Below are 21644 nucleotides of genomic sequence, written 5' to 3'. Positions count from 1 at the left end.
ACTGAAGCCCTCACTGCTGCTAACCAGCCTCCATTCCCTGCCCCTTGGCAAGTTGCAGAGGAACCTGATAAACATCTTGCATTATGTCCAGGAGAGGAGCAGGAAGGAGAGAGGGGGGAAAAAAACCCAGTGCAACGCAGCAGGCTGAAGTGACAATAGTTCTCTTTATTATTCTTGACATGACCCCAACACGAGTGCAGAGTTGTTTGTGGGAGGCCTCTTTTTATTGAAAGATCTATCTGACCTGAGTTTTATTACACGTATCAAACACAGTATCTGGAAGTGTAGTTGGAGTCTACAAGAAATTCTCCTTTCCGTGGTTTTTTCCCCCCCCAAATAATACTAAGAACGTCACATTTGCCTTATTTATTTTCAGATCAGCCATGGAGAAAGGAACAGAGACAGGGCAGGCAGATATTTTTTTTAATATCATGGTATCTTCTAGAGCAGTGGTCTCTAATCAGTAGATTGGGATCTACTGGTAGATTTTGGAGCCTCTGACAGGTGACCCTGACTGGTTTGCCCCTCCCCCCCACTGCTGCGCATCTCCTGCCCTTATGCCTTGGAGCTGTTTCCCTCTCACGCCCTGTATTCTATCTCCACAGAATTGGTGGTGGGGAGTGGGGGCCACAACAGGACTTGGGATGGAGTTTTCTGGCTGCTTTTGGGAGTGGTGCAGGCCCAGGGCAGGGGGGATCCTGCCTTAGCCCCACTGCACCTCCCCCAGGAGCCACCTGTGGTAAGCAGTGTCCAGCAGGAACCTGCATCCCGAACCACTGCCCCAGTCATGTACCTTGTCCTGCACCTCAAGCCTCTGCCCTAGGCCTGAGCCCCCTGGACCCAGACTCCCTTACAGAGCTTGAACCTGCTCCTGCACCCCCAACTCCCTGCCCTAGGTTCAGATCAGAGCCCTCCTCACACTCCAAATCCCTTAGCCCAGTACCAGAGCCTACGCCTTAACCCTCTGCCCCCTGCCTGACGAAAGAGAGGACTGATGGGGAGAGAGGGAGGATGGAGTGAGCGGGGGTGGGACCTTGGAGAAGGGCACGAAGGAGGTGGGGCAAAGGTATTTGGGTTTGTGGTAGATCCCGGATTGCACTTAAATTCAAAAAGGGATCTTATGCTTAAAAAGGTTGGAGACCACTCATCTAGGGAAACATCAACTGAGATCAGGGACCATGTTAGCAAAGTGCTATGGAGACAGTCCTGGCTCTGAAGAGCTACAACCTAAATAGACACAGTGGACAAAGGGTGCAAGTGAAGGAATTTATATATCCCCATTTTACAGGCAGGGAACCAAGGCACAGAGATGAAATGAAATGCCCACCGTCGTTCAGGAGGACTGTAACAGAAGCAGGAATTGAATCCGGTCCTATGGGCAGTTCAACACCAGACCCTAGAGATTCTTAACTGAGGGCATGCATACCCCTGTGGATACACTGAGGTCTTCCAGAAAGTACATCAACCTCAACAAGCCCATCTGCAAAAGCCTCATTTCAGAAAAAATCTGGTGGGGATGCGCAAAGTTGTGTTTAGGACGTGATATACAACTATACCCTGCAAGGTCTGATGATGCAAGAAGTGACCAATGGGCCATACAGTTCTGAATTTAGGGACGCAAACTTGCAGTGCTCCGAAGAGATTTTCCAGGGGGTACATCAACTCGTCTAGATATTTGCCCAACTTTACAAGAGGTTCCATACAAAGCACAAGCGAAAGTCAGTTGGAACGAACATTTTGTACAGCGAGGGGCTGTAGAGGGGTGAAATGGACTTTTTCAGAGTACAGAGCACTATGAGCCAGTGTAGAGGGGTGGAATGGCCACCCTCTGAGCCGGAGGCGGAGGAAACCCTCTGGGAGCCATCTTGGGGCCAGCCTAGCCCCGCCCCCTCACCTGACCGGAAGTCAAAGGGCGGGGCTAGGACTATAAGAAGGCTGCCACGGAGCTCAGTCAGGGCCCAGCCTCCGAAGGAGCCGGAGGCCTGGCCGGAGCTCCTGCCTGGGGAGGCTAATACCCGGGCTAGGCCGCCCTCAGCCACCTTCCCGGAGGCCGGCCAGATGGCTCCCAGAGGGTTTCCTCCGCCTCCGGCTCAGAGGGTGGCCATTCCACCCCTCTACACTGGCTCATAGTGCTCTGTACTCTGAAAAAGTCGGAACACCACTTATATTACAATTCATTTATGTTATAATGATATGGTGAAAGGAGAATGCAGGCAATCTTTCAGGAAGAGGAGATTGTGTGTGTTTGTAATTTTACATCTGATAATTGTAAGCAACTACTTTTCCAGTGAGGTGAAACTTGGGGATATGCAAAACCAAACGCAGCCCCGAAAGGGGTGCAGTATTCAGGACAGGTTAAGAGCCAGTGCCTTAGCGCACAAGACCATCCTTTCTCTCTGGTTGAATTAGCCAGTGGGTTACTTACCACGCCCTTTCCCATGTTTTGCCCCAGCACAGAACCAATAACCTACTCCAGAAAGCCGTTTAAGAGGAAGTACTGAGATACCTCTGACCTCTTTCTAACCAGCTCTGTCAGTCACCCTCCTTTGGCCTTGCTGGGAGGACCTCAGAAGGCACAGATTTTTCCTCACAACCAGGAACTTTTCTTCCCTAACCTTGCGTCCATGACCGTCATCAAGCAGATTCACCAGGGTGGGGAAGTTAACCACCAACATGACCCACCTACCCAAGCCTGAGGCCAAATGCAGATCTGGTGTCAGTAGGTGTAACTGAGGTATGTGTGTGTGGAAGGGGGAGGGGTGTACCCGTTTTGTGCTAGCTCTAAGTCCGGTTCACCAAATAAAACAAACTTGGACTCAGGAGAGACCCAGAAGGCTAAAGGAAAGGATACGGTACAGCAATGCAAGGATGGCCGGCAGAGACTCTCTCGACTGCCCAGCAATTCCTTCCAGATTCTAAACAGAGTGCCCTCTAGTGGCCCAGTCTATCACCACACCCTTCTGGACAGGCCTAGACTTCACATGTTGCCAGAGATACAGCTGTGGCCAGCGGGCCAAGCCACGCATAATAATAAAAATAACGACTATAAAGAGCATCTGCACATCAACACATAAGTATGAGGAATAAAGAGGATAAATGTGACTCAATCTTCAGCTATTTGCATGGAAAAGTTTGATTAATAACGAAAGAGGCTTAACAACCTCCTCAGGTAACAAGTGAGGTAGCCTTCTTGGAACCCTGATTATCCTTTTCTAATGGGCTTCATTTGTTGTGCAAACTGATAATAAAGACCTAAGTACTGCATACTCCAGGGTTTGCAGGAAAAAAAAACCACTGGGCTCAAATATGATTATGATGGTAAAGATCGCCCAACAAGACAGCATGTTGCTGTGAGGGCCTGCGATGGGGAAGAGGGAAACAGACTACATATATTGCAAAAAAAAGGGAAGAGAAAGAAGAATGAAAGCTATGGAGCTCTAAAACAGAAAGGCAAATTCCATTCTCGGCAGCACTTGGGTAAATCTACTGGGATCATTCTGGATTTACACCAGTGTCCATGAAAAGCAAGAATATAGCCCTGAGTTGCTGACAATGGGAAAGAGAGATATTAGTAATGAGGGAGTCTGCTTGCAATGCTTTCTGCAGAGTCAGCAGCTAGGCCAAGACCCAGGGAGTAACTTGAGTTGTCAGTCAGGTTTTCCGTGCTGGAAAGTAAAGAGGCGTTCAAACAGTGATGGATTCCCCAAAGTGAGCAAGATCAACAGCATAGCTTCAGTCCAGGAAAAGAAAGAAATGACCTTCCAGTTCCCCTGGCTGAATCTGTGAAGAAGGAAGTGACTTTTCAGGGCTTCATAAAGAGACACAGCCAGGGTAAAACTATCTTTTTCAGAACCGAGTTCCATCAACGTAAACTGACAGAAAGCAATGGAATATCTCCGGGCTTACATCATGCGAACAGAGTGAAGAATTAGGCCGGCTCTACTGAAAACCATATTTCTTAGCCACCTAGTGAACATAACAGTAGATAATCCAAACTGAAATAACTGTAAATATACCCCATCTATCAGAGTCCATTTGTACTGTCTAATTCTTGAACTTCACTCAAGAGGGCCAATGGGACTAGGTTGGACAGATTCACTTTGGAGGCCACTCGTGCTAGTCTCTGATGCTGGGGTGAACAATACCTGCAGGCAAACGTTTGATAAAGCTTGATAAAAGAAATGCAAATGGACCCCAAACAAAGCTCCACATTTGAAACTTCCCTTTGGAAGATGTTCAGAGCTGGAGGGAACTTTCCAACATCCCTCCTTGTATATGATGTGATACATTACATATTGGCTGTGTCTACATTGGCACCTCTTTCTGGAAAAGGGATGCTAATGAGACACTTAGGAATTGCAAATTCCGCAGGGGATTTAAATATCCCCCGTGGCATTTTCATTTACATGGCTGCCGCTTTTTTCCAGCTCGGGGTTATGCCAGAGAAAATCGCCAGTCTAGACACAATTTTCTGGAAAATAAACCCTTTTCTGGAAGATCCCTTATTCCTATGGAAAAGGGTTTATTTTCCGGAAAATCGCGTCTAGACTGGTGCTTTTCTCCGGCATAACCCTGAGCCGGAAAAAAGCGGCAGCCATGTAAATGCAAATGCCGTGGGGGATATTTAATTCTCCCGCGAAATTTGCAATTCCAAAGTGTCTCATTAGCATCCCTTTTCTGGAAAGGGGTGCCAATGTAGACACAGCCATTTATTGTACTGTCGTGTCTGTGGATCACAAAGACCACTGCACAAGGCACTGTGCAAACCCTTAACCATGGTCCACACCCCAAAAGATTAACCATCTAAGTATGGGGGCACATGGATATGGTCAGACAATTTTGACTAGCAGGTGAGCAATGGTCACAGATTTCCAGCTGCTTAGACAGTGTCCAAAGAAGAGTATTAAGGAGGAGTTGGGAAGTAAGACACTGAAGGGGCCCCTTGTAGTTATTTATGGGGAGCAGCTTCCAGGCATGAAATCAGCATGGGAGAAAGGGCAAAGGGGCTTACTGGGAAATGTAGCAAGTGTCCCAAGAAGGCTCATAACACTGGCAAGGACAGAGGCTAGAGCTGACATTTCAACAGCATATGACATAGGATAGAAGGTCTGGGACAACAAGGAAGGGACTTAAAAGAAAAAGGTAAGTACAGGCTGAACCTCTCTAGACCTGCACCCTTTGGACCTAACTGGTACTGAACCAGAGAATTTGCCAGACCACTGGAGGCCAATATCGTCTAGCAGCATTACCAACATTTCCACAGCTTGCTGGGCTCTTAGAAGACATTTAGGGATAAATTAGAGCTAAACAACAATAAAGGACACAGCACCAGCACTGGTGGCTGTAAACAAATATTATGGGATCACGTGAAACTTGGCCACATCCATGGTAAGTGGACATCCAGCTCACTAAAATCATGCTGGACCACAAATGTTGCCAAACTAGAGAGGTTCAACCTGTACTTTGTGGCTATTAGACAGATGTGTCTGTCTCTCTCTAGATCTATCATCTATGGGTCTCTTTCTGATCTCACACCAGATTTACAATAATCGAGACCTTTTGTTAGTTTCTTTTTAGTCTAGCTTTTTTTTTAAAACCAAAAACCACTGACAGTGTTTGTGAAATACTTTACTACACACAACACCCTGTATTTCGGGGCTATGGTTACTCAACAACATCACTTTAACAAGCCGCCAAAACACACAAAGAATGAACCTGATTCCAATCTAGCTTATACCAATGTAAATCAGGAATTGCTACATTGAACAAACTGTTGTAGTGTAACTGACATCATCAGAAGCTGCTTTCAACATGTTTTAAAATAGGCCAGATGTATGCAAAATGGTTTCATAGCAGCAGAGCAGACTGGACCAAGCCACGCATAGAACAAGGGACAAATAAAGCCAGCAAATCAACGTAAGACCTAAGCAACAATCTGAGCATTTGTTTGGAAAAGCTTCATTATAGCTGGCCAGAGTTTGCGTTGCTGGTGCCTGACCAACACCATCACCCAGGTGGCATGCCAAAGAAAAAATTACAGTGCAGGAAAGATGCCTGAAGCAGCAAAGGCTTATGGGGGTTTGCCTTCCCATGCATAATTAGGAAAAGAAGGAATTTAATTTCACCAAACCACCAAGAAGCTGATTGGGAGTTGGTCTCCAAGGTCAGTGTTCCCCACACACAATTCACCCATGAGTTGGGAAACACTTCTAATATATGTGTTTATATATTAAAAAGGCAAGACTTTTAAAGAAGGTGAAAAAAAAAGGAAGTCTGGGAAACAAGATACAAGCATGTTTCCATGACAGAGAAAAACGCACATTTCTTCTTTGAGAAATAGGTTAAGATTAATTTTGTCCTTGTACTTACAGAAACTCATCAGAAAGCTTTGACGTTGCTGGGAATCTGCCAAGAGCAGCAGACACTTTCAGTTTTGCACTGCAGCTACTCAGCAGAACAAAGTCACTTCGGATACCAACTTGCCTGGACTGATAGCACAGAGCCAAGTCCGGCCATGCCCCTCCTCGTCCTCCCTCCGCCCCCAACGCCAAAAGAAGAAAAACTGGAAAGAGCCTCTGAAGTTAAGTATAGATACTATATAGGTCATCTTATGCCAAGCCACATTAGAAGTTGTTCTGAATCAGAGGACTATGAGGGAACATTACACTGTTAGCCCCGATTCAGCAAAATATTTAAACACATGCCTATCTTTGAGCACCTGAGCAATTCCACTGATTTCAAGGTACTGCTCGAATGCTCAAAGCCAGTCATACCTTGCAGCCTTAAATGAGAGACGGTTACACAGAAAATAGGTTACTCCCTTGCACTCACTTGGTGACCTCCTGAGGTCTCTTCTAATCCTATGATTCTACGATTCTAATAAACAACGAGAAGTCCTGTGGCACCTTGTAGACTAACAGATTTATTGGAGCATAAGCTTTCGTGGGCAGATTCAGACTAACACGGCTACCCCGCTGATACCTATGACTCTAATGTTTTTAAGTCAATGGGAGTGTGTCACAGTGAAGACAAAGGCTTGTTCTAGCCAAGAAAATTAGGTCAGAATGACAATGTTGCTTGGGGATGTGAATAAACCCTCCCCTGGAGTGACGGTGAAATTGACTTCTCCCTCCATGTAGACAGTGCTAAATCCATGAGGGAAGTGGAATAGCGACACGGATGGGAAAAAAGCCTCCCATTGGCAAAGGGACTGTCTTCCCTGGGGTGCCAGATTTCAAGGATAGACCAGCACTATGGGGAATATTTTCAAAAGGCCTAAGTGACTTAGTCAACCCACTTTGCGAGAAGGAACTTAAGTATCTCTGGAACGCCCAAGTTTCACTTTCAAAAAATGGGACTAAGTTGCATAGATAGCTTTGAAAATGTCACTCTACGGAAAAAAAAAAACACAACTGCCAAGCCATGGCCTGATGCTTTCAGCTAAGCAGAACTGCCTGTCCATCTAAACCCACAGGGAGAGATAAATATCAAAGGCTCCCTGTATTTTTCCTGCCTCATTCTTCATTACATGAAAACAGGTTCTTAATGGCAGACTACTACAGATGCTACTGCTTTTCTCTTGAAAAACACATGCTCCATCGTCTAGCTATGGCTCAAAATGCTAGGGCATTGCAAATGGGAGCCTCAGGGTTTGGGGCCCATTAAAAGTTAAAGACCTGACCCTGCACGGTGCAATAGCAACTTCCACCAGACACCAAACACCCACCACTCCCATGGTCTGCAACTGGGGCTTGCCTGAGGAGTTCACAGTATGGCCCAGTCCATCTTGAGGATGCTCATCATTTTGCAGGGTCACACCTCTGGGCTGTAGAATTCTCAGTAAGGACTGATGTTCCCATGGGAATCCTGGTCTCCGGTTGGCCATTATTTAATGAGCAACAGACTCAGGGCTGCTTTACCTTTTGCCACACCATGTAACTCAAATCAATAATCTCAGATAATTGCTGATTTACACCAGTGCAAGTGAGGGCAGAAACAAAGTCCTAGCATAGGCCAGAAGCACAGAGAAAAGAAAAACTTTTTCGGGGGAACATAATTTTCATGCAAATTCTCTTAATGATAAGAAATGCTGGATGGGAAATAAGACCATGCCTGAAATGCAACCAAGACATCCGATTGGTTTCAAACTTGATGCTACCGCTTTGGCAGCTCTTTAAGTAGCTTAAACCCAAATATCTGACCTACCTTGAAGTCATTAAATATGATTTTTATGTAAAACACACACACAAATCAGGGCTCTGGGACTCTCACTCAATCTCCACGTCTGGCTATGACAGCAGTTGAGGGCAACCAGCCGTTCGTGGAATGAGTCCCCGAGCCATTTGGATTGCTGCACCGCTATGAAAATGGAAACACTTTTTGCTGAGATCCACGTTTGCTCTCAAATCGTTACACATTATCTATTTATTTATGCGCAAACCATGGCATTCTGGTTGGGAGAATAGGGACCCTTTGATGGGAGGCAAGGTAGACTGGCCTATGGGAGTTTACTGTTATGCATATACATGAGGCCCTACATACAAATATGCAGAGCAGACAAGTGAAAATATATAGCGCCTCTTTAAAATGAAATACTTTGATTGCTCCAATCACAAGAAGTTGTAAAACTACCCTGAAGAATTAACAGCCTCAGTACATGCTAACTACATCCATCATAAATTCGTCTTTAGTTTCTGTTATCATATCACTGTCTCCTGGGATCCCCAGCCTTGTCATCGTTTGCCCTTTATAATTTATTCAGCTTGTACTTGCCTGAGTCCTTTCTACTTATCATTCATCTTTACAGTTGTACATAAAATTAGATTGATCCTCCTATGGCACACACGTGAGAAAGAGAAAAGTTGTCATTGAATAACACAAAGCAAATGAAGGTCCAACAGCAGCTTTTGCTGAATTGCTTAGCAATTGTCCTTTGAGAGCCAAATGAAAAGGTGTCACACACAAAAAAAAAAAAAATCCGAGAGAGATAATGCAACCTTTGGAATTTCATTTACATTTTCATTCAGCTATGCATGTGTGTTTGTCTAAATTGTATATTAATGTATGTATTCGTTTCCTCTAAAGCTCAAAGACAAACAAGGTCTCATTGCTTCAATTTTGCAAGTGTTCAAAGGGAACGATTCAGGTGAGACGGCAGCACACAAAACACACTGGTTCTGACACAACACTTACACCGTCGCCTTTTCCTCCAAAGCGCCTTGGCCTGGAACGCAGAGAGGGAGTTTACTTTGTATTCCTGCGGTTGCGGCAGTGGGGCTGGAGAAGCCAATCTTTAACTAGTGAAATGGAACTTTCATGTTTACAAAGCAGATAGGACCCAGGTGTTTCATCTCATCTGGTGAATAGCACAGCACTGCCAAACGACAGGGGTGTTTAGTAAATGGAAAGTGCCTTATTTTGCCCCCCTCCTCCTGTCCCTGAAGTAAGATCCAAAAGGCCTTTGACCTTCTGATCAGCCTGGGGGGGGGGGGGGGGGAAGAAGAATCTTTTTAACCATGACATGGATGCCCAAAGGTTTTAAGGAGAATTTCTACAGACTCAGGGTTTCCAAGTCTTCTCTCACAAATCTGTTTTTTGTTCCTTTTCATCTTTATTTTTTTAACTTTGGAAACAGGCAAGTTTCTCCCAGGGGGACAATTAAATGTGTTTTCTTTCAAAACCTAAAGGCCATGGTGAGCAGCTTGTATGTTCAGAGGGTTACTTTAATCAATGGAACCCTTCCAGCCTGCCACTGCTGACCAAATTACAATTTACATGGGTAGTGAAAACTTTGCGGTGGGGGGAAGGGGTCTGACTCCAGCTTTTGGCCCTGCCAAGCATGCAGGGAAATGTGTGACTTCATAGTTTCCTAACCAGCTTCTAGGAAACTCACTGAAGCATGAAAAAAGTGAATTAATATGGGAAAATGACAGCCCAGGCTACTTCCCGGGGTGAAAGTCACCTCCTTGTGCAAGGTCTAGATGCTATTTGAGTCCCATTTAAGTGCTGCTATGAGGGTTTAGGTAACAAACAGCTGAATTTCACTGAGGACCAATTGCTAGCACACACAAGCACATAGGAATGGCCACACTGGGTCAGACCAAAGGTCCATCTAGCCCAGTGTCCTGTCTGATGAAAATGGCCAATGCCAGGTGTACCAGAGGGAATGAACAGAAACAGGGAATCATCAAGTGATCCCTCTCCTGTCATCCATTTCTGACAAACATAGGCTAGGGACATCATTCCTACTCATCCTGGCCAATAACCATTGATGGACCTAACCTCCATGAATGTATCTAGCTCTTTTTTGAACCCTCTGTACACATGTGCTTTTCATCAAGACATGATCCATACCAAGCATGAGAATTTCAGTAAATTAGAGAACAGAACAATGGATTGAATAGCAGTTGGGCAGCTGAGAGCAACAGTGATTGGGTGCTGCTCGTAGCACAATAGTAATTCTGTAAGGGTGCATCTACACGGCACCGCTATTTCGAGATAACTAGCATTATTTCAAATTAACAATGCAAGTGTCTTCACAGCCTTTCTGTTATTTCAAAATAATTTTGAAATAACAGATGCCTTATTCTGAAATCTGTAAACCTCATTCTACGAGGAATAACGCCTATTCCAAAATAGCCATTTCGAAATATGGCATGTGTAGACACTCCACTGCTGCTATTTTGAAATAGCCCCTCACCAGAGCCATTCTAAGTTATTACTCCCCAGTGACTCCTGGGACTGTAAATCAAGATAGCATGTCTACATTAGGGAAGCCTGCTTGGGAATAATTTTGAGGCTTCCCTGCAGTGTAGACGTGCTATTTCAAAATAAACTATTTCAGAATAACTATTCCAGAATAGTTTATTTTGAAATAGCCGTGCAGTGTAGATGAACCCTAACTCGCTGAGAAATATCAGTTGTAGTACCATTTCCTCCCTCTAAAAAATAAAATAAAATAGATTTTAATAGATTACAAACTCTAGAAAGCCACTTACAATTTCTGAGGTGAATAGTTTACCACCCACTTATTGCCATAGTGATTCTTTGGCGTCTTGCTGAAAATTTCTGATCTCTTACAGACCAGGTTGCACTCTCCACCCAATAATCCCTGCACTCCCTGCATCTGAGCAAGCCAAAACAAAACAGAGAAAAATGTGATGGTGCTTATCATACATGAGCTCAGTTCATTTGTGTCAAATAAAAGTTGATCTCGATAGTCTAATTACATTTCTTAGGATTATCCTCTGACGTTAGGCTCAGAAAGGAAAAAAGAAAGAAAGAGGAGCGAAAGTTAGCTTTACTAGAATTTGTAATCAAAATGACTACACTTAAAACAATTTTATTTGCCTGGTTTCATTTCCTATGGAGCTATTTAGGTCCAATGGATAATGTTAAACTGAGTGGGCAGAGACATAATTCTTATGTCCCCGGCACTGTCATTGTTGGGGTCATATTTGTGCTTTCCCCAAGATTATGGACTGCATTTCTGATATTGCACTTCCATTGTGGAGAGATTTACCAGGCTCAGAAATCTCAAGGGGGGAAAACAACTTTTACTTTCTGTGTTCTCTCCCCTCCGCCTCCCATTAAAATACTCCACCTTGCCTAATTTGCCTTTGAGATGTCTAAAAATGCCAGTGGTTTTCCCAGCATGAAGGATTAGCACAGATTATGGTGAACAGTGTTAATTATAGGTGGGGAAAGAGAATAGTGCATCTCTCCAATCTGTTCTTGATTTCCCTTGTGTCTGTCTAGCTGGTAATAAGCCTTCTTTAATCTGGCAGTCCCCTTGGTGAAATCAGCACCACGGACAGCAATATTGATTGCTTCTGAGAAACCATCACAGCTGCTCACCCAAATTACCTTTGATATGTGACCTTTAATGTAATTACTGCAACATCAAAGCATTTCTATAAATTATTAAAGAACTCATATACTTCATCATCCAGCTATTCTATTATATGTAAAATAAACAATCACAAGTAAATGTTAGAATCCGAGTTGCCCAACACTCTCAATAGCGTTCTACCACACGCACACCCCAGCCTTCAGTTTTCGGCAGGAGAGTCACTCACGCTGCCTCAATCGGTTGGCTGAAGAGGATTCAAAAAAGAATTTGATATTTTACATTAGGTTCCATTTCCTGAAAATTATTTATCACAATTCTCCCACCTAAAAAAAGGACCATAAAGACTTGATTAATCAACACACACCTGCTTAGAAGGCTTTTGATTATTCTACAAGATGACTTTATATCTCACATATCCCAAGAAAATATGGGAAACATATTTCTGTCATCTTACAAAGCACATCCAGAAAGTAATTACTGTAAAATATGTGCATGTAACCACTCCACTAAAAACACGGTGATACATAGCTGAGAGGCAGGAACTCAGATCCAGGCACAAAATACTTGTGCCTCACCATTTCCATACATTTGCATTTATGTGCATATTATTACAAATGACTCAGTTCTATGCTTTATAATAGCAAATATGCATGCAGTAGTAATACAAGGGCAAATACTGTATAATTTACTGGGGAGGGGGAGCCGTGATTCAGTGATCTACTCCCTGTATTATTTTCCCCTTTCTGTACCTGGCTTGTTAATTATTTTCATGCTTCCGTGGTAGCATTGTTGTGTCATGGAAACTAGCAGGTGAAGGGCCTGTGTTATAGATATATTGTTTGTGAACTCATGTGAAAGAGGACTTACCCCACTGACCTAAGAATTGCATCTTATTTTATGGTGATGAACTATGTTTGATATCTCCAGTGCATGTCATAAATAGTTCTTTGCTACTTGCATAGGTGACATAAAACAGTATCCAGGCATTAGAGCCTATCAAAAGCTGGTCTTCTGATGCAAACCAGAGCAACATCATCCAGAGGATGAGTTTAGAAACTTGGCAGAAAGGTGTCTGCAGCTAGGTTGGGTGGGAGAAAAAAGGGTTTGATCTGGGGAGGAATAAAACTAGAATTGAAGCCAAAGGTCTCCTGTATGTGCTCAGTACATTTGAAATTCTGGTCACTTATTTCAGCACAGAGCCTTCATCTAGGTCAGATTCTGATTATTGTTGTAGCCAGTGCTAAATACGAATAACTCTTCTGAACTCGTAGTCAGTCTGGGTTTAGAGCACTGCAAACAAGATCAGGATTTGAACTGATAAATGTTAGAAGTACTCATCCTCACAATGCCAGGCATAAAACCTGAAGGGTAAACTCCTACCCCTATTTTCAGTCAATACAAGCTTTGACTTGAATAGAGCCAGGATTTCACCCTAAGAGCTTTGTTGTTTAAAAGCCTCTAGACAAGCATGCACATAACTTGGCCGCTACAATTCTGGATGTGTTTGTTTAAATAAGGCTTTCAAAATGCATAAATAGGCACTTAATTTTTCAGTTGATTTTCAAAACTGCTGAGCACCCAGCAATCCCTGTGCTTCAGTAGAGTTACTGCAGTTTTACACCAGCCTCTGAGACAAGCCTATGACGTAATGCAAAGAATATGTACTGTGTCTGGCTTCCGTGGCCTGTTTTTCAATTCCTGAGAGTCCAGCTCTTCCCAGTGAATGGCACTCCTAAATAAACATTTTTGAAAATCAGGACCCTAATTTAACCTCTTCATTACAAATTAAAGTTTTGAAAATCATGTGTTTTCACGTGCGTAGGCCTCAAAACTCTAAACAAGGGGTGGAGCACCTACGGCCTATGGGCTGGACGTGGGTCAAGCCTGTGTCAAGGCTTGGGACTTTGGCTGACAGCAAGTCTCTGAGCACTGGTGGAGTGTGAATGGAGCCTCAAACCCTAAGCTGAGTGTGAGGAAAAAGGGGTCTGTGTCTGTGTGCTTCTCAAGTGTGCATGTTCCTCAGCTGATTTTTCTGTGGTCAATGGCCCCCGCCTGAAAAAAGGTTCCCCATTCCCTGCTCCAAAACATGCTCAATAAAATATAAATGAAGAAGCTGTTATGTGAAACATCCCAATTCTGAAGACCTGCTTTTTGTTGGGGGGGTGTGGGAGCACATTTTATTTGGCAGCCAATGCACAGAGAGGGCATGGAATTAAAAATTAACAAAACAAAACAAAAACAAAAGGGGAAGGAAACACCTGTTAGAATGATGCCACTCATTTTGGAGAGGTAACAGTTTGATGGTGCTGTCACCAGGTATAAGTAAAGATTCTTTGTGAACAATGCATACACACAGAAAGCATGGCAAAAGTCATCCCACATAAGTACGTGTGGGGGCATCTGCTTTGGTCAGGTGATTAAAAGAGAAGTAAGGAGAGTCTGATACGGAGCCATGAAAATACCAGAAGTAACAATTTCTCAGCAATTCAGAGTAATTTGTGCAGTGATAGCAACTCTCAACTTGCATACAGTGTAGGTTAAATACAGGGACTTGGCCAAAACACTGACTGTACAGGCTTACAGGTAAACCTATCCTCCCAGCCTCCCCACATAACCTTGATGGACTCTCCCCTCTCTTCCTCCTGAGTCCTTTATCCTTCATCCCAGGAGAGAGCAGGTGGAGAAGCTCCACTCCAACTGCAATCTGATCTACACTGTGTTGCTCCCTGCTCCTATATACCAAATAAACCCACAACCATTCCCCCACTACCACCAGCATGAGAAACCCAAGGGCCTTGTCTCCCTCCGCCCCTGCAGGGCAGGTCTTCCCCTAATAGCCATGACTCTATTTTTGGTTCTAATTGTATCGTCTGAATCTCAGATCTGGCTCGTGTGAATAATTTTCCTCATTATCCCGTGTTCTTCTTTTCTCCCTCTCTCTCTTTTTCCCCCTCTTTGTCTCACTGCCTTTCCAATCTGCGACAGCTGCTTGAATACTAACGCAATTGAGTCGAACCACTTTGTCATCAGGAATATATTTTCCCTCTGTGATAACTCAATAATTCCATCCGCCGCTTGGAGCCACTGCGCCTGGCTTTGGTTGAGGGGGAAAAGGGGCGGGGTTCTCTCATGCACACATCCCCATGTGCCAATCAGATAGCTCAGCCCCAAAGCCTCTTTCTCACATGATTAAGTGTGGCCCAATCCAGCCCCCAATGAGTTCCATTCCATGGCCTGCTTCCGGATAGAAGAACAGGCCAGGGTGTGGTATGTCTGGAAATATCCGGGATGGATTGCGGCCCCTTGATTTTACTTGCCCACTACAAATATGGACTCATCCGAGTAACAAGTCGTTCATCATCCGTCCCCCATAAGCAGCGCAGATGAAAACAGCAATTGTGACTCACCCCTGGCAGCGTCTTCTGTTCGTGCAGCGCGCTCTGGGCCTTCAGGGCAGACTCCCTTTCGCAGTACGTTAGGAAGGCGCAGCCTGCAAACGGAAGACAACACTGAGTTATGTCCAGAGCTCCGGTGCAGATCCACTTTGGAGTGGGATTCAGAGCCATGCGAAGCTGCTGCTCTTTCCAGCAAGGGAGCTGCAGATGCGGGATGCTCTCCCGGGAACAGAATAATCTCTTTCCCCCCAAAACAGGAAACCGTGTCTGGCATGGGCTCATCAGGATTTTGGGGGGTTTCCATCGCATTGCACTTACGAGTGCCCACTAAAAAGTGCTGAGCAGGATGGGGAGCAGAGAGGAATCCACTCCCGTGTTAATGAGGCTGGTGCTATGGGGCAGACAGCGTATTCCTACCTAATTGCAGCAATGGGGACACGGTGTGTGGAACCAGGACTTCCCCAGCACACGAAGGACCAAGATTAAATCCTCCCAATTCCCTTTCATGCCATTCACTTGGCATAAAGGGCACACGAGGAGTTGAGGTTTCCGACTGCAGAGGGCACTTAACCTGGCTGGCATCCCTGAGTTGCACCCGCCCGCTTGCGTTCACCCTGGAAAGCAACCACTTTACACTCCCTGCTTGCTCCAAGCCAGGCCCGCAAAGGCAATCACACTGAGGCTCAGATGAGCAATCCAAACAGCGCATTGCTTTAGAAATCACTAGTAATTCAGAGCTGCCACAGCGGATCAGATCAGTGGTCCATCTAGGGGGACATCTTATCAACGGCACAAGCCACTGCCTACCTCGGGAGAGGAAAGCGAAAAACCTCATTACGCAACAGACCAGTGTGCAATCTCCTCGCTGTGCACGTGACGTGATCTGCTTCTCTCCCCCGCTAACTGAAATATACAGAAAAGCTGCTGATAACTGCAGCAAAAGAACTGCTTGTTATGCAGAGGAGATTTACTACCCAACAACTACAAACCACTCCCCACTAGAGCTACCAGACCTGTCACGCTTTAAAGGGTTGGTCCATCAAACCGGGAGTTTCTTCCAAAGCCAAGAAGAAGAAAAAGGGAAGTTTCCTCAACACCGTTTTGTGTTCTATTATCTCGCCTTAGATTCATAAGGAGATACAGTTGCAAGCAGCCTCTTGACCATGCCCCCACACTGAGGAAGGATTAAATATACCTAGGTCCACCAGCTCTTCTTCCTTTGTTTATTCACTTGTCACACTTTGTTTAAATCTTAGCTCTCATGGCCTGCTTCCTGAGAGAACAACAAACTGGGCTTTGGTGTGTCTGGAAATGTCAAGGCTTTTGCATTATTTGTCTGTGTGATGTCTACCACAATGGGCCCCTGGCCTTCCATGGGGTCAATAGGTGCTAACACAGAAGAAACAAAATAGGCCACATTTCTCTGTTAAGAAGTTTGCAATAAAATGGGTGAGAGGATGGAATAAGCAAAAAGGTAGGTTTCTAAAGATGTTCTTGAAGGTCTCATTCCTCTACCTCCCACAAATTGGATGATCATGGGAATGAGAGATGGAAGAGACTGACTGGATCATCTTATCTAATTTCTGTCTGTGAGGATGGCTCCTTTTAGCGTATTCCACCCTCTCACACATATCATGCATCAGTGAACAGGCACGTCAGGAGCAAATCAATGGTGAGGTAAAGCAATGAAGACAGAGCAGCTCTGAGCAGCAATGATTTTATTGCTGCTAATTGGTACCGTTCCATTCGTGTGTGTGTGTGTGTGTGTGTGTATATATATAAACATTTTATTTATCTTTTGCATAGGGAGGAAGGGCAGTAAAGACTCAAGGGTAGGGTGTGGGGGCAATGGATGGAGAACGGGTTTTAAACGTCACTAGTGGTTTGAAAACCAAACAGGAAGCAAACCTTAAGTTGAATTTCAGTGCTAAATCACAAGCAAAGAGCTCTCTGACCAGGCACAATAAGAATATCTTCCTTTGGTCATAGACCTGGACCGGCTGATACAGCCCGATTAGCCACATCAAAGCACACTGTTAGAGAGATAAAACTATAGGGTGTAAAGCTCTCATAACCGGAGTTCTATATTTCCTGTTGGCCGTGATGACGATTTAGAATAATGAAGCCTGCAATACTGGCCACAGGGTAACCATCATTTAGATCTCTCTGCCAGAAGGCCCCTCCTTTCATTATAAAAGTAGCATTTCTTTCAGAGATCCTGCAACGGTGTGAGGACTTATCAGGAGGAAGCAACTGGAATGAAATTCATTCCACAGCGGTTGGTGCCGGCGCTGGAATTGCAAACTACTCCCAGGTATGCTGTATGTAACAGAGGGTATCAAAATGTCTCTGACTCCCCACACAAGACACTTAGGACATAATGTTATTGAAACAGAAGGAGGGAATTTAATCAGTGACTCGCATGTGGCATGGCAAATTTGGCAACAGAGAAGAAAGGGAACCAATGTGTTGGGGGGAAAAAATTAGACTTTCGCTGAAGGAACTTTTCAACGTGCTCCATAATACACAGCATGCCTGAGAGTCGTAATTTATGTCAACATCCTCCCGTAGGGAAATTGACAGTACAGCCTCCATGCCATCTTTTCAAGAATTAAATATTTAAGTGATTTTAGTATTCCTAGTTTAACAGCACAGGAGAGGGCTATTTGATTCACACCAACCAATGAACGAGATCAGGCAACACCAACACACGCATTCCTATACTGTGTGTCAACGTGCTACAAACCATACTTCAAGCTGACGGAGCCACCTCATGGCTGTGTATGCATCTTGGCTTCTCAAGTCAGCTTCCCAAACCCGGAAGTAATGCACTACCGGCTGTGAGGGAATTTGAAAAATGTGTTAAGGAAGTGGAGTAAGACTCAAAAGTAGAGATGAGCTAAAAAAGAATTTTCCTCTTGGAGGTAATGTTGACATCTCAACATTTGTTTTCATCCCGTATCAGGATGAAATATTAAAATACCATTTTTTCATGGAATTAAAACCCATGAAAAGTGTCAAAACAGAAATGCCAGAACACTCAGCTCATCATCACACAGCATCTACCAATGGCACTGTGTTGCATCATGGGAGTTGCAGTTCCGATGTCTCTTACTACCATTCTCTCCTACAGGCTGTGCTTCTTGGCCAGACTACAACTCCCAAAATGCACACAGTCACGTGAATTTCACACTACACTATGCCGCTTATAGTCAGTAGAGAAACTTTGGGGCATCATGGGAAATGTAGTTTAGCCAAGTAGTACAGTCCATGGGCGACAATGGCAGCATAAGATATTCACAAACACATGGAATGCCATGGAAATATAGGGAGGTGTGTTCAAAATGAAACATTTAGATTCAGTTTAGCAAATGCTTCTGAAGCTAAACATTTTTTGATTATTATTTTCCAGGGAGAAAAACTGAAGAAAAAAGGAGAATCAAAAATTTTCACAGGAAAATTTAGATTCTGTAGAAAATATGTTCAGACGAAAAATCATTTAGATGACGAATTCCACTGCCACTCTGCTCAACAACTCACTTCACAGAATATCTTGCATTCAGTCACCTGAGCTGGATGTAAACCTGACTTATAGATAAAGGCTTCGTCATTTAACGGTGTTTTTGAAGGGCATCTTATAAACAAAGGTAGGCTGAAGATGGTGCCTTTTGTTATCTAACTGTACGGATGACAATGAGAATACACAACTACAATGCATAAGCAGTATACCTGGTTTGGAACAAAAAAAATCTCATCAACTCATTTTTGGTAATGAAGTGATATTTCTTAGTTATTCCTAATTTCAATTTAGCTTCTCTGGACTGTGCTGAATTTTCCAGACATATTTCAAACAGCTGAAGGATGCTCGGTTTGCATCATCTTTTTCTGGCTGTTCATTTGCTACCGATGGACAGCTCTTTTTGAATAGTACATGCACATCTGGAAACTCCCAGATGTTAATTAACTCTCGGCCTATTGAACTGCAGTCTCTGGGAAGCATGAGGATGTATCAAGTGTCCTCCTGGGAGGCTGGGTTGTTAAAGAGAAGGGGAAACAAAAACAGAAGCGGAGATGGAAAAAGAAAAGCTCTATTTTAATTTTCCCTCCAGAGAATTCAATAAAATAATAATTGCATGGAATACACATAGATAATGGCTGCAGTGATGGTGCCTCCAATCCTATAATAAACCCCCTGAAGAATTTGCACACACTGGAGGTGAAACAGTCATGGGCAGAGATTCGGATTGGAGCTATGCCCATGGAAATCCAGTTACCCTTCACCTGGATTGTACTTGATTCATGCCTATGTCATGGAAATCAGAATCTGGCCCGCAGAATCTAGGTGTAGTTTGCCGGACATCTTCTCCACTGACTGAACTGAATTAGTTTGCTCGTATAGCCAGTAGCATTCAGTTGCCTTTATATTTTCCCTATTTCCTCTGCTCTTCTTCAGCTACCCCAGGGATTGTGCATTATCTGTACCTCTAGTAATAATGCAGTGATATATCAGTGGGATGAAGATGACGCATCCTGGCCAACTATTAATAGTTGTAATTAAGGGCTGTTTTCCCCTTCCTCCCTGATTTTGGCAATGAGCCACCAGTATCTTGGCACAGCCTCTCTCCTTTGCCCACCATGTAGACCGAAGGACGAGCACTTAGCAACTTAAGACCATTTGTTTGCCTGATGTGTGTTTTATGACATCACATGATTTCCTACAGCTCTGTATATAACCTCATAAAACATGCTTGTAACTTCCCAAAGAATGCTATAGGCATGCTTGCCATACCTTGTGTCTGGAGGAAGAAGTGCTGTCTAGTGGCTAGATCATAACCCACAGTCAGAGTTTCTTCCTGGTGTTTGCTAGGTGCCTGTGAAAAAGCCACTTCAAGTGTGGCATTAAGCCAGCAGGGCTAACTTCGCTAGCCCTTGGCTCAGCCCTTTATCTTTCTGTGCTTCCGTTTATACATCGGTTTTCTGAAGCCTAACGAGAAGTGCTTTCAGAGCCTCAAATAAAAGCCAAGACACTATAAACCAGATTCTGATCTCAATGGCACAGGTGTAAACACAAAGTAGCCCCACCAAAGTCCCTGCTTCTACTCTGATGATGTGCTTGTGGAACTGAGTTGATAGTATCTTGTCTTGTACCTAGAATCGGAGGGTTGGAAGAGACCTCAGGAGGTCATGGAGTCCAACCCCCTGCTCAGCTGGACCAATCCCAGCTAAGTCATCCCAGCCAGGGCTGTATCAAGCTGGCACTTAAAACACCTCTACGGATGGAGATTCCATCTCCTTCCCAGGGATTCCAGTGCTTCACTACCCTCCTAGGGAAATAGTTTTTCCTAATACCCAAACTAGACCATCCCCACTGTAACTTGAGACCATTGCTCCTTCTTCTGCCATCTGTCACCACTGAGAACAGCCTCTTTCCATCCTCTTTGGAACCCCCCTTCAGATACTTAAAGGCTGCTACCAAATCTCCCCTCACTCTTCTCTTCTGGGGACAAAAATCTGAGAGCTGAGAATCTATGGGTCAGATTCTGATCAATGTTAAACCAGAGTAACCATTTGCACTTTGCTGGTGTTGCTTCAGAGTAACTCAAAAAGATTTTTACCTCCATGAGGCTCCAATTCTGACCGAACAAAACTTTTGAAAGCAGCACCGGCCTAGGCCGACTAACCAGCAGACTTGCTGAAGCAGTTTCAGTCAAGTCAGACCTTTCCCTGTGTTGCGTCACTGTAATTCAGATTGTTTAATTTGTCATGAAGCATATGGGGTTGGCACTGTTTCTTCGTAGCTTTCCCATCAAAGGAAAAGTCACACAATTCACCTATTTGTGTCCAATATCAATTTGTGAAAATTGTAACAATACTAAGTTAAATTTTTAAATGTATGTACATTTTGCAGTTTGCACAAGCACACACACTACAGTTCTCACGCTTCTATTCAAATAATATTAATGATGAAAACCACATCAGTAATCAAGCAACTCTGAGTTGTCCCTATTATTTGATTTATATACGGATATCTCCTAGAGGCCCCAAGCAGGAATCAGAGCTAACCATGGCAAGTGCTGTGCAAACAAGCAAAATAACGATAAGGCTCTCTGTCTAAGGTATGCACATAGTCTCACAGTATTTGGACAACTTGCAGTCTTTTATCTATTCACTCTTGAGAGGCAAAGTAATTCCGTTATCCCAAGTGGATAGACAAGGAACTAGGGCCCAGAGAGACTAAATGCCTTTACTCAAGGTCAAACATGGAGTCTATGGAGAAGCAGGGACTTGGCTCAAGTCCCCCAAAATCCAGGTTCATTCCCAATCCTTTTGGGAATAAATTACGGTAGATTTCAATTACAAACACAGAGGGAAAAAGATTTTACCAGCTTGGAAAACTC

The 21644-nt window shown here is 44.1% G+C and overlaps 1 protein-coding gene across 9 annotated transcripts in view; it reads right to left on the bottom strand.

The window, feature by feature from the left end:
* Nucleotides 1-21644, bottom strand: part of CELF4 (CUGBP Elav-like family member 4) — a 1004675-nt gene that overhangs the window by 872944 nt on the left and 110087 nt on the right. For all 9 annotated transcript variants that reach the window (XM_075932764.2, XM_089779469.1, XM_075932765.2 and 6 more), the window contains exon 2: nucleotides 15259-15341. In XM_075932764.2, the coding sequence (XP_075788879.1) occupies nucleotides 15259-15341 (83 nt within the window). The remainder of the gene's footprint in view (nucleotides 1-15258; nucleotides 15342-21644) is intronic.

The sequence above is a fragment of the Pelodiscus sinensis genome, chromosome 6 (genome assembly GCF_052426305.1).
Source record: "Pelodiscus sinensis isolate ZL-2025 chromosome 6, ASM5242630v1, whole genome shotgun sequence".
NCBI lineage: Eukaryota > Metazoa > Chordata > Testudines > Trionychidae > Pelodiscus > Pelodiscus sinensis.
This window is presented reverse-complemented; position numbering and strand designations above follow the sequence as displayed.